General features: G+C 45.2%; 1 protein-coding gene across 1 annotated transcript; it reads left to right on the top strand.

Moving 5' to 3' along the window:
- The first annotated feature begins 11,322 nt into the window (after positions 1 to 11,322).
- On the top strand, positions 11,323 to 12,972 carry ptger4c (prostaglandin E receptor 4 (subtype EP4) c). The gene is made up of 2 exons (XM_064991854.1): positions 11,323 to 12,174; positions 12,349 to 12,972. Exons 1-2 carry the CDS (start codon positions 11,323 to 11,325, stop codon positions 12,970 to 12,972), a joined length of 1,476 nt encoding a protein of 491 aa, XP_064847926.1.
- The last annotated feature ends 610 nt before the right edge of the window (positions 12,973 to 13,582 follow it).

Genomic DNA, 13,582 nt, shown 5'->3' on the forward strand with positions numbered 1-13,582 from the left:
GCTTAAGGACAACAAAGTCAAGGTATTGGAATAGCCATCACAAAGCCCTGACCTCAATCCTATAGAACATTTTTGGGCAGAATTGAAAAAGCGTGTGTGAGACAGGAGGCCTACAAACCTGACTCAGTTACACCAGCTCTGTCAGGAGGAATGGGCCAGAATTCACCCAACCGGGATTTTTTAGAAGGATTAAATGTCAGGAATTGTGAAAAACTGAGTTTAAACGTATTTGGCTAAGGTGTATGTAAACTTCCGACTTCAACTCTATATACACCTACACTTATTTATACCAAATCACAATCATAAAACATAACAAATTACCCAGAAAAACAGTTACATTGTCCACATATAAGTCCCCAATTAATACTTTAAATTGCCCGAACGTTACCAGAACATGAAGATCAAATGTATTTGGAGGGAGGGTAGCAGGGAACAAGGAACAGACTGCAGCAAGAGAAGCAGGGTAAGCAGATCCGGAGCAGAATCCAAGGAAGCAGTAGAGCGGGGATCCAGCGCAGGTCTCCAGCACACAGACAAGACAGAGAGAGAGGGCAGGTTAGGAAGACACCGGATGAGAAGTATAGGGCGTGGCAGGGGCAGATGTAACAGTACACCCGCCCCCGGCGCCCAACCAGGCGTAGCTTATCTGGGTGTGAGGTACGGAAATTCCGTAACAGTGAGGGGTCCAGAATGTGACGGCGGGGAACCCAACAGTGTTCCTCAGGCCCGTATCCTTCCCAGTCCACCAGGTACAGCCACGACCCCGGCAGCGTGCATCCAGAAGCTGCCGGACTGTATAGGCAGATGGTCATCGATGAGCCGAGGGGGTGGAGGAGCTGCTGCAGGAGGAGACAGGACTGGAGCAGACAGGTTTAAATCAGGGATACATGGAAGGTAAAGTGGATCCTGAGAGAGTCTGGGAGTTTCAGGCACACAGCAGAGGGGTTAATGACATGGTCAATCTCAAATGGACCAATGAATCAGGGGGAAAGTCTCTGCGATGCCACTTGCAATGGCAGGTACCGCAAAGAGCAATACCTTTTGCTGAAGCCAAGTGCAGACTCAGACGAGGAGACTGGGATAATATAAACAAGGTATTTATTGAAAAACGGGGGTGAGATGGGGTGCGGGCCAGGGGGAGCTTGGGTAGGTAGCAAGGAACCAGGAACTGAGGCTGAGGCTGAGGCAAGTGGAGCAGGGGCAGGATGAGCAGGTCCGGAGCGGAATCCAAGGAACCAGGAACTGAGGCTGAGGCTGGGGCAAGTGGAGCAGGGGCAGGATGAGCAGGTCCGGAGCGGAATCCAAGGAACCAGGAACTGAGGCTGAGGCTGAGGCAAGTGGAGCAGGGGCAGGATGAGCAGGTCCGGAGCGGAATCCAAGGAACCAGGAACTGAGGCTGAGGCTGAGGAACCAGGAACTGAGGCTGAGGCTGAGGCAAGTGGAGCAGGGGCAGGATGAGCAGGTCCAGAGCGGAATCCAAGGAAACAGTAACTGAGGCTGAGGCTGGGGCAAGTGGAGCAGGGGCAGGATGAGCAGGTCCGGAAGGAACCAGGAACTGAGGCTGAGGCTGAGGCAAGTGGAGCAGGGGCAGGATGAGCAGGTCCAGAGCGGAATCCAAGGAACCAGGAACTGAGGCTGAGGCTGAGGCAAGTGGAGCAGGGGCAGGATGAGCAGGTCCGGAGCGGAATCCAAGGAAACAGTAGAGCGGGGATCCAGGGCAGGGGAGCAGGGGCAGGATGAGCAGGTCCGGAGCGGAATCCAAGGAACCAGTAGAGCGGGGATCCAGGGCAGGGGAGCAGGACTGACGAGACGAAGGACTGGCGACAGGGACCAGAGTCAGAGTGGACAGAACTGTAGCAGTGAGAAAAGCAGTGTCAGGCTATAGGGAAACAGGCACCACAGGATAACAAGATCTATGCAGGAACAAACGGCTAGCAATGCTGACTGACTGAACAGAGGCTATGATCTGGCAACGTGGAAGTGGCAGGGCTGACACCGGATGAGAAGTAGCGGGCGTGGCAGGGGCTGATGTAACACCATCTGTGAATTGTCACATTTCTTTGTTGACCTTGGACCTCATTTGTTTTTAATTGCAGCTTTTGAATGCAGTACGACAAGTACATGACAAAAGACACAGCTCATCACCATAACAGTTACCAACCTGACAACATACTACACAACATGCCTTATGAATAGGGGCGAGATAGCAGAGGCTCCACAATCCCTAGTGAATGAAATGGTTAGAGGGTATAGGCCAGGGGTGTCAAATATACGGGCAGCAGGTAGTTTGAGTTTTTTTGTTTTATGTTTAAAAAATATTGGGGATAGGGGAAACAATATATTTTAAAATGACTAAAACCAAATCTAAACTGGGTTAGAAATTATACTAGACCTACATTTATGCATTTTATTGACGCTGCACAGCTATTTTCAGGTCTCTCCAGAGATGTTCGATCGGTTTCAAATCCGGGCTCTGGTTGGGCCACTCAAGGACATTCATAGCTCAATTTCGAGTCTCATAGCAAAGGGTCTGAATACTTATGTAAATAAGTCTGTAACATAACAACATGTGGAAAAAGTCAAGGGGTCTGAATACTTTACGAATGCTTTACAAACACACGCACAGTTGGCCTCCTATACTGTTGGACGCATGAGAGCGTGAGGGTGGTGATCTGTCCCTCAGGTAGTGTTTGTGTGTGTGTAACAATCATCTTGTTTGTCCCCACGAGGTCAAATGCTATTTCTAGGGGGTTTAGGGTTAAGGTTAGAATTAGTGTTAGGGTTAGGAGCTAGGGTTAGTTTTAGGGTTAAGGTTAGGTTTTAGGTTAAGGTTAGGGTTAGAGTTAGGGTTAAGGTCAGGGTTAGGGTTAGGGTAAGGGTTAAGGAAAATAGGATTTTGAATGGGTCTGAATTGTATGTCCCCACAAGGTTAGATTGCAAGACTGTGTGTGTGTGCGTGCGTGCTTGCGAGCGGGCCTGTGCGTGTGTGAGTGTGTGGGCGGAGGGAGCTGACGTCCGAAGGAGGGCTCAGGGTTATTACTAAGAGAAGTACAGACAGTGCGTAAAACCACACACACACCCAGGGGGATCTGTGCGATAGCTCGTCACACTAGGAAGAGAGGAATCCACTTACACAGACAGAGACAGAGAGCCACGGCCATATTGTAGTCTACCGTTATAGCCTCTACCATTGAATATGATACATTTTTTCATTATTCCAGATTAGATTATCCAGCCCTGGTTTGTGGGGCTCATATTGGCTGTGGTATACTTGACTGTGTGGAGTCTCAGAGTCACAGTGAGCCACCTTGGCAGATTAATAAACTCACATGGAAGGCCATCCAGTTGCTATCTGACCAATCTCTATGCAGCAAACTCAACCCTGGGTCATCCATTCCTCATATGGATTTTGACACATGTTCTATTTTTTGCAAAGATACAAATAGACTGAAAGAAAGCACTCACTGTATACCAGAATAACATTTTTACCACTGGTGAGATACATCTGTATATGTAAAGAAAGTCAATGGCCTTTCACTGTTTGCGGCTCTAAAATGTGATCATGATTGAAAGTACTATACAAGATGTTGTAAAAATAAATCTGTCTGGTTCATTTTTGCAAAACTGCATGCAAATTATTATTTTTATTTTTTACTATATTCATGATCATATCCATGTACTAACAGCATTTGTCCTGCAATTTGAACAGATAATCCTGGCTTGGTTACACTTTAACGATGTTCGTCTGAGGAAGAAGGAGTAGACCAAAGCGCAGCGTGGTACGTGTCCATGTTAACTTTAATTAACTGAACACTAAATACAAAAGAACAAGAGAATAAATTAAAACAGAAACAGTCCCGTATGGTGCAAACACTGAAACGGAAAACAACTACCCACAACCCATAGTGGGAAAGCAGGCTGCCTAAGTATGGTTCTCAATCAGAGACAACGATTGACAGCTGCCTCTGATTGGGAACCATACCAGGCCAAACACCTAGAAATATAACACACAGAACCAAAACATAGAATGCCCACCCCAACTCACGCCCTGACCAAACTAAAATAGAGACATAAAAAAGGAACTAAGGTCAGGACGTGACATTAACAGTGAAATGAAGTAAGTAGTTTCATTAAACTTTCATCAGACAATTAAAGGTATTGTTCATCCTCACTTTTAGACAATCTAAACACACTTAGGTCATTTTGTGCAGTTTGCACAGTCATGTTGACTCAAAAGGCAGTGGCAGCTAGACAGATACACAGAAGGAATAATGTTCAGTCTGAACTTTTCAAGAATAGGTAGTAAGTATTCTCTTCTTCATTAATTGTCAGGGAGAATGTCAGATTAGAGAGAAAGGAGAGATAATCATTTATGGAACGTCAAACAAGCTTTGTTTTTTCTGACAAGCTCCATCAGAGGAGTGAAAGAATGGCCTCCAAACTTAGCTTTGGCACAGATTTACTACATACCGCCTCCAGCTGCAAACCTTGCACCTGTTTCTTCAGCCCGGGATAAAACATACAAAAACTAATGCTAAAACATGAAAATGTCTCCAATCAGATGTATTTATAAAGCCCTTTTTACATCAGCAGTTGTCACAAAGTGCTTGTTCAAAATCCAGGCCGAACGGACTTCTAGACAGAGTTTCTCCCCAGACTTTCCCAAGAAACCCAATCAACCAGAACAGGATTAGCTATCTTGTTTTATTAATGTTCCCGTGCCTTCTCCTCGTCTGTCACGTTCTGACCTTAGTTCCTTTTTTATGTCTTTATTTTAGTTGGTCAGGGCGTGTGTTGGGGTGGGCCTTCTATGTTGTTTTTCTATGTTTTGTTCTGTTGTCATATTTCTATGTGTTTGGCCTGGTATGGTTCTCAATCAGAGGCAGGTGTCAGTCGTTGTCTCTGATTGGGAGCCATATTTAGGTAGCCTGTTTTCTATTATGTTTTGTGGGTGGTTGTATCCTGTGTTAGTGTTTTCACCATACGGGACTGTTTCGGTTGTTTGTTTGTACTTTTGTTATTTTGTTCAGTGTTCTGTTGATTTATTAAATATATCATTCTGGACACTTACCACACTGCACATTGGTCTGATCTTTGCTACTCCTCCTCTGAAGAAGAGGAATTCCGTTACAGAACCACCCACCTAAAAAGGACCAAGCAGCGTGGTAACGGGCAGCAGAAATCTCAAGACTCATGGACATGGGAGGAGATTTTGGAAGGCAAGGGACCCTGGGCACAGGATGGGGAATATCACCGCCCCAAGGCAGAGTTGGAGGCAGCTAAAGCTGAGCGGCGGTGATATGAGGAGGCTGCACTGCAGCGCGGCTGGGACGAGAGGCAGCCCCAAAAATGTCTTGGGGGGGTGGGTGGCACACAGGGAGTGTGACTAAGTCAGGTAGGAGACCTGAGCCAACTCCCCGTGCTTACCGTGGAGAGAGGTGGACCGGGCAGGCACAGTGTTATACCGTGAGGCGCACGGTGTCCCCGGTGCGCAGGCATAGCCCGGTGCGTTACAGCGCAGCGCCTCGTATCGGCCGGGCTATAGTGGGCATCGAGCCAGGTGCCATGAAGCCGGCTTAGCGCATCTGGTCTCCAGTGCTTCTCCTCGGGCCGGGATACATGGCACCAGCCCTATGCATGGTGTCCCTGGTTCACCAGCACAGCCCAGTGCGGTCTTTTCCACCTCGCCGCACTGGCCTGGCTATGGGGAGCATCCAGCCAGGTAAGGTTGTGCAGGCTCGGGGCTCGAGAACCTCCAGTGCGCCTCCACGGTCCGGTCTATCCGGTGCCTACACACCAGCCCTCCGGTGGCAGACCTCGCACCAGGCTGTCTCTCCATCTCCTCCCTACAGGTGCTCCCGCCTGTCCAGCGCTGCCAGAGTCTCCCTCCTGTCCAGCTCTGCCAGAGTATCCCTCCTGTCCATTATGGACACTTACTACACTGCACATTGGTCTGATCCTTGCTACTCCTCCTCTGAAGAAGAGGAATTCCGTTACATAGTCAGGTACAGAGTATTACCCTGTGGGAAGATTACTAGAAGGCCTGAAAAAGGCCAAAATAAGTTTTACTTTTAACAATAAATAAGCTTTTTTATTTACTTCCATTGTCCTCCAAGAGTTGCTCAATATCTCTACTTCAGTTTTCTAGTTCATGCACCTTGGTTGGAGAGGGAGAGATAGGGTTGAAACGACAGGTCTGGGACAGGTAGCACGTCCGGTGAACGGGTCAGGGTTCCATAGCCGTAGGCAGAACAGCAGAAACTGGATCATCAGCACGACCAGATGGACGGGACGGGGACAGCCAGAAGTCATCAGGCCAGGTAGTCCTGAGGCATGGTCCTAGGGCTCCGGTCCTCCGGAAGGGGGGAGAGAGAGAGAGGGAGAGATGGGTGAATTAGAGGGAGCATACCTAAGATCACACAGAACACCAAATAATACAGGAAGATTACACCAGATAGGCCAGACTGACCCTAGCTCCCCGGCACAAAGACTATTGCAACATAGATACTGGAGACTGAGACGGGGGTCAGGGGACACTTTGGCCTTGTCCAAAGTAACCCTGGACAGGGCCAACCAAGTAGGATATAACCCCACCCACTTTGCCAAAGCAAAGCTTCCACACCATGAAAGGGATATCCACTTGACCACTAACTTTCTACCCTGAGACAAGGCTGAATATAGCCCATGAAGATTTCCTCAACCGCACGAGCATGAGGGGAAGCAAAACCCAACAGGAAGATCACGTTAGTGATTCAACCCATTCAAGTTGAGTATAGCGAAAAAAGCTTGGCACTACGTGATGCACCCCTCCTAGAGACGGCATGGGAGAACGCAAGCAAGCCAGTGACTCAGCCCCCGTCATAGGGTCAGAGGCAGAAAATCCCAGTGGAGAGGCGGGAGCCAGCCAGACAGGTGGTTCTTCACTCCAGTGCCTTGCTGTTCACCTTCACACCCCTAGGCTAGTCTATACTCAATCATAGGAGGTCATTGGCTGGTCAGCTCTGTTAGCTTGACTTAATGTCATTTTGTCATTTTGTCATTTTTATTAGGATCCCCATTAGACATTACAAACAACCACAATCAAGACTTCACAAACATTCAACAAGTACACAATACAGATAATTAAAATACCTGACAGGAAACACATTTAACATTCAGTTGACGCTTTCCATTTCCTGTCCAGTCATATGATCTATCGCATTAGATGTTCTTTTATTTCTTTCTTGAAGGTGGATTTACTTTTGCCTGAGAAATATGTATTGTTAAAGAGTTCCATTCACCTATGGCTCTATATAAAGCTGTAGATGTAAAGTGTTTTGTCCTTGGCTTGGGTTGTTTAAGCTGCCCTGAACTTGCCAGTCTAGTTTGGTGGTTATGTGTGTTGCTAGTATGTACTGACTGGACTGAAAAATACTGTGTTTTTAAAAAATATAACATTCCCAAAGAAAATCAGAAGACTAGATAGTAATTTGTTTTTAACGTGAAGCCATGAGAGATTCTGATGCATTTGGATAATACCATATAACCAGACAGTACTCTAAGTGTGATAGGACCAGGGATTGACCATTTAACTGGACAGTACTCTAAGTGTGATAGGACCAGGGATTGACCATATAACTGGACAGTACTCTAAGTGCGATAGGACCAGGGATTGAATCACCTGTTTCAGTGTGCTAGATGTTACATACTCTGAACATTTTCTTGTGACAGCAATTCCCTTACCCATCTTAATAACAATATTATTTATGTGTTCTGACCATGATAAAGCTACATCCAACATGACTCCTAGTAGTTTCATTTTTTTCACTTGCTCTACATGCATTCTATTCATCGACAAATTAAATTGGGGGTCATCAGCAAGCATATATTTTGAACCAAACAGAATACCTTTAGTTTTAGAAATGTTCAACATCAATTTGTTCATATCAACCCACTCAGACACCGTTCTTAGTTCACAGCTCATTACATTCTGATGCTGTGCTATACATTGTAGAGTCATCTGAATACATGACCACTCTTGCTTTGTTCATTATTGAAGGTAAATCATTAGTAAAGATAGAGTAGAGAAGTGGGCCTAGGCAGCTTCCTTGAGGAACACCACAGTGTATATCTTTACTGTTTAAAAGCTACCATTAAAGAACACTTTTTGCCTTCTCCTGGATAGAGAGCTTTCCATCCAGGATGGAGCTGCAGCCTTAAAACCATAACATTTGAGTTTACCTAGTAACAGTTCATGATCAATTACATCAAAAGCAGCACTGAAATCTAGCAACACAGCACCAACTAACTTCCTGCCATCCATACTCTTTAACCAATCATCTGTCATTTGTGCTAAGGCCGTGCTTGTAGAATGCCCTTCTTTGTATGTATGCTGGAAACCAGTTATCAGACCTTTAATTGAGAAATAATCCTTGATTTGTACAGATACAATTTGATCTAATAATTTACTCAACACAGGCAGCAAGCTTAATGGACGACTATTAGGACCAGTGAATGCAGATCATTGTATCTTTAGGTAATGGAATAACCTTTGACTCTTTCCAGACTTCTGGGCATACCCCATACATCAAGCACTTATTAAAAATATGAGAGATTGGTGTAGATATTTGGTTAGCTGTAACTCTAAGCAATTTGGCATCAAGATTATCTGTACCAGGTGACTTGTCATCCGAAAGAGACAACAGCATCCTTTCTACCTCTTCCCTTTCTACTTGATGAAATTCGAACATGCATTGCCTCTCCTTCATGATACAATATTTTATAAGGGTATATGACGCTGTCGGACCTGCGGTAGATTATTTTAGGGCCAGCCTTTGGTATTTTAGTTTTCCTAATGAGTGCAACAAGGTTATGATCACTGTAACCTAGTGCCACTGATACAGCTTTAGAACAATGTTCAGCCATGTTAGTAAAAATGTGATCGTGTCACACCCTGACCATAGTTTGCTTTGTATGTTTCTATGTTTTGTTTGGTCAGGGTGTGATCTGAGTGGGCATTCTATGTTGTGTGTCTAGTTTGTCTGTTTCTGTGTTTGGCCTGATATGGTTCTCAATCAGAGGCAGGTGTTAGTCATTGTCTCTGATTGGGAACCATATTGAGGTAGCCTGTTTGGTGTTGGGGTTTGTGGGTGATTGTTCCTGTCTCTGTGTTTGCACCAGATAGGGCTGTTTTGGTTTTCCACATTTCTTGTTTTATTAGTCTATTCATGTATAGTTTCTGTATTAAAAAAACATTAATAGAAACCACGCTGCGTTTTGGTCCGCCTCTCCCTCACCGCAAGAAAACCGTTACACACATCCTTCGGTGTGAACTGAAGGCTTGTTTTAATGTCTTGTACATCTTTTGTCAGGTCGTCCAGCCGTTTGTTGGTAGACTCCATGATCATTTGTATGAAGCTTTTAAAGTTATTTTCCTGCAAAAGTATAATTTCCTTATAGAAAACGTTCTGCTTCTCCAAGAGTTCAAGTACCTGCCCAGCAGAGATGTGATCCTCGTCATTTTTCGGAGGCATGATAGTAATGATAGCAGGACGAGTCCCAATTCACTCCGTGAAACGAGAGACACCAGCAGTAGAAACCTCTGGTGGTCCTAAAAACGAGACAAATTGAAGTACGGTCCTAGCCACAAGGGCTAACTACTTAGAGTGCTTGGTATCCAGCAATAGTAGCCCAGGTTGCCTAGCTTGATAGCTAGCAGCTAGGCTAGCTGCTTTGCCAATGTATTACCACCTTGTTTGAGCTAGGATCCCTGGACATATATCAGCGGTCCCAGCATTAACACTAACTGCGTCCCAGGATCCAGATATGAATAGGACAACTATTGTAAACTTTTATTAGCTAAGTAGGTCATTTGTTGTTAAAGTAAAACAAACAGAGTCTCTCGTCTTGTTGTACTGCTCATATTGAAGTGGAAGAGGTTAGCTAATTGCCAATTAAACACCGGGAACTGACCCACCAAAAACCTGAAGAGGTGGGAAAAGGGTGGTGGTTTTATCAGAAGAGTTAATAAGAAACATTACTGAATTGGGGCTTTTCAGTTTCAGGTTGATTTAGTGTGAGTGGTGTGTTGGGTAGACATAGATCGTGGCATTGATTATTCCATTGGTCCCATTGTACCAAGGAAGCTTAGATTCAATCATTTCAGCATTAACCCACGATAACCATCAACTGTGCTGTGTCGGAGGTGACAGGTATCTTAGGTTGAATCTAGGCTGTGGCCTTTGACTGCCGGAAATGTTTTGTGCCACAAAAATAGAAAATAAGTAATGGTAGTGCTTCTTCAGTGCCAACCTTTCTTGAATCACAACAACAATGCCACCCCCGAGAGACTATCTGTACTTAAAGGTTCCCAGCATCTTACAAGTTCAAGTCTTGTAATCATTCGCAATATGTTCTCAAGAAGAAGAAATTCCTGCCTGCAAATGGATTGCTTTCAAGCTTTCTCTATTTCATTTACATACCAACATTCTTAAAAGCCAGTTTATGTAACTCTTACCCTTGGTAGCCCAATGTCATTGTTCTCATTGGTTGATTGGGAATCCATGGTGGCACCTTTCAACATCCAGTAAATATTTCCTCTAGCAACATTGAGTGACAGTTTTGAGTGTCAGTCTATCCAACAAATAGGCTAAGGCTATGTTTCCTCAAATCAATAGTGAAGCTGCATAGTCTTGACTGGTTAGTTGCTGTCCATGGTCCTGACGTGCTAGGGGACCTTGCATACCTCCTTACATAGCTGACATAAAGTGGCTACTCCCGACTGTAACATTAATAATAGCATAGATGTGGTTCAGAACACCGGGCTCTGCTGCTGGGCTGTGCACCGAGTAGACCGACTACATGTCTACTGTTGAATAAGTGCATGTATGAAAACAAACGGTTGAACGTTTATTGTAAAAATTGTCACGCACTTACTTTCCAAGGATAGACGTTTGTCATAATTGGTCTATTTCTGTGTTGAAGTCTTGCAGGGTCCAATATTGAAACTAGAAATATCGTAGTAGGCTATACCTCGTGCACCTGACGTCACATTATTGACATCAGTAGCTGTGCGCGAGCGAGCAGCCTGTAGCTTAAATACCAGCAGCGGCAGGTGCAGTTGTAGAAACAACACAAACCAAAGCACACTGTTGTGGGAAATGTTGGAAACGGCTGGTAGAAGAAAAACAAAGCTCAGAAACTTGTGTTCTGTGGTGTCGTATGCTACGTTTTTTTTGCTTTTGATGTGTTCATAATTTGTGAAGAGACACTTCTGGAAATTTTCGGAAGGGAACGTTTCTAAGAAGTTGAAGCTATCAAGCTATTTTGTTTCAGTTAGGAATTATGAATAATTCCTTCTATGGCGATGGCTCGAACATTTCAGAACTCGTTCAACCGCTCTGTGTCTCCCACAACCAAAGCACTTTCCCGCCACTGCGACTGGAATCAAAATCGCTGGTCACTTCAGCCACTATGTTCGCTTTTGGAGTCATGGGGAACCTCATTGCCATTGTTGTGTTATGCATCTCAAAGAAAGAGCAGAAGGAGACCACTTTCTATACGCTGGTTGTTGGAATGGCTATCACGGACCTGTTGGGCACCTGTTTCACCAGCCCGGTGGTTATCGCCACCTACATAGCCCAGAGGTGGCCCGGTGGAGAGCTACTGTGTGACTTTTTCTCGTTCTCTATGCTCTTTTTCGGCTCGGCTGGAATGTCCATTCTGTGCGCTATGGCAGTGGAACGATACCTGGCCATAAACCACGCGTATCTTTACTCCCAATACATTGACCGGACGACGGCGCGTTTGGCGCTCATGGGCATCTACCTAGCTAACATTGTGCTGTGCATCATGCCCAGCTTTGGTTTCGGGAAGCATGTGCGCCACTTCCCAGGCACTTGGTGTTTTTTGGACTGGAGGGCGACGGACCCCCTCGCTGCCTCGTACTCGTTTCTGTATGGCGGGTTCATGTTGGTGTTGATTGCGGTGACAGTTCTGTGCAACTTCGCAGTGTGTCGGTCACTTGTGGGGATGAGCCAGAAGACGCGGATAGTGAGAGCGAAGGTGTCCGCGCAAGTAGGCTCACGGCGGGTGTTCCTGCCCTCCGTCACCTGCCCGTCCGCGGCTGAGATCCAAATGTTCTGGCTGCTGATATTTATGACCATCGTTTTCCTGGTGTGCTCCATTCCTTTGGTGGTAAGTGAAATGCTAATATTGGAAATGTAATTTAAGTTATTGTGCATGCATTATGTTATGGGCATGATGTTCAAATATGGCCTAAACTATCCAACACAGACACAAATTAATAGTAAATTGCTGAAAATTGGTTTGCTTTTTCCACATATAAACTTTTATATATCAATCTGACAGGTGCGCATCTTTGTAAACCAGCTGTATGGTCCTTCCAACATCTGTGCCGGAGTGAATCCAGATTACCGCAGTGATCTGATGGCCATTCGCTTCGCCTCGTTCAACCCCATTCTGGACCCCTGGGTATACATCCTCTGTAGGAAGAACCTGTTGGTCAAGGGCTGTGAGAGGGTGAAGAAGACAGTTGGACAAGTCAAGGCGGGCCGCGGGCGTAATTTAGGCTGGGTTGGCACTAGCAGTCATCATTCACTCCCGTCGTTTGAACACAGCAACGAGACCAGTTATGCGTCATTACGCACGACCAACTACAGAAACGATTCGGAGAACCAGGTTACCACCAAAAATAAATCATTTACAGACTTTACCATGCGACAAGCCTGGGACCTTGACACGGCGCAGGCGAACTTCCATCCGTTTAGTGTAGATCAGACTACCGTGATCGGTTTCGAGGCTGAGATAGCGGTGGTGTCTAAACCCGCCATGCTCGCGTCAAAGCTCGGAAGCAGCGAGGCGCTTCCGGAGATGTGCTCACCAGCAGGTCTTCATAGCCACGTCAGTAAAGGGGACATAGTCACCTGTACCTTCAGCACACTAAGCTCCTGTCAATCGGAGAAGTGCCTCTGATCAACTGTTTCCCAACAAACATAAATGTTTTCATATAGACTTTTACAGCAAATGTCTGAGATGCTGAACACAGACAGACAGACAGACAGGTCATTTACCTTGATGCAGCCTACAGGCCAGATTACAAAGGCTGGGCTTCTGCACACAGGAGATTTTACAAAATGGACCCATTTGGACATTTTAAGATGCACTTTATGAATCTGTAACGTGATTGTACTATGATCATATTCTAAGGGGACCATATGCACCTACTTGCCTTCAACACAGCATTATCTTTATGCTTTTTAAATTCAATGAATTTAAGAATTACATTTTTACACAGTGGTCCATTTTATTTGATCTTCTCAATATATTCAGATATCAGTCTTTGATATATGTATTTTTTCTGTTAAATGATGCGCACAACTTAATGCAGACAGACAATAATGCACTGGCTTAATCACGTATTGGAAATGATGCTTCTTTCTGTGCCATTCCAGTGTTGCATGCAGAGAATAGTAACTGAATGTACCAACATGTCCAACTTAGTTTTGTACTGTTTCATATTTTTGATAACATAACTGTGAGTGATGATTAACTTTCCTATTTAAATGTGTTTTAAAGCTATTGG

This window comes from Oncorhynchus masou, chromosome 17, assembly GCF_036934945.1.
Source record: "Oncorhynchus masou masou isolate Uvic2021 chromosome 17, UVic_Omas_1.1, whole genome shotgun sequence".
Classification (NCBI taxonomy): Eukaryota; Metazoa; Chordata; class Actinopteri; order Salmoniformes; family Salmonidae; genus Oncorhynchus; species Oncorhynchus masou.

Bases quoted from the DNA above. Each gene is read 5' to 3' on its own strand.
- ptger4c (XM_064991854.1), top strand. From the start codon at position 11,323: ATGAATAATTCCTTCTATGGCGATGGCTCGAACATTTCAGAACTCGTT. The intron at 12,175-12,348 runs GTAAGTGAAATG...TCAATCTGACAG, and splicing joins TGTGCTCCATTCCTTTGGTG to GTGCGCATCTTTGTAAACCA.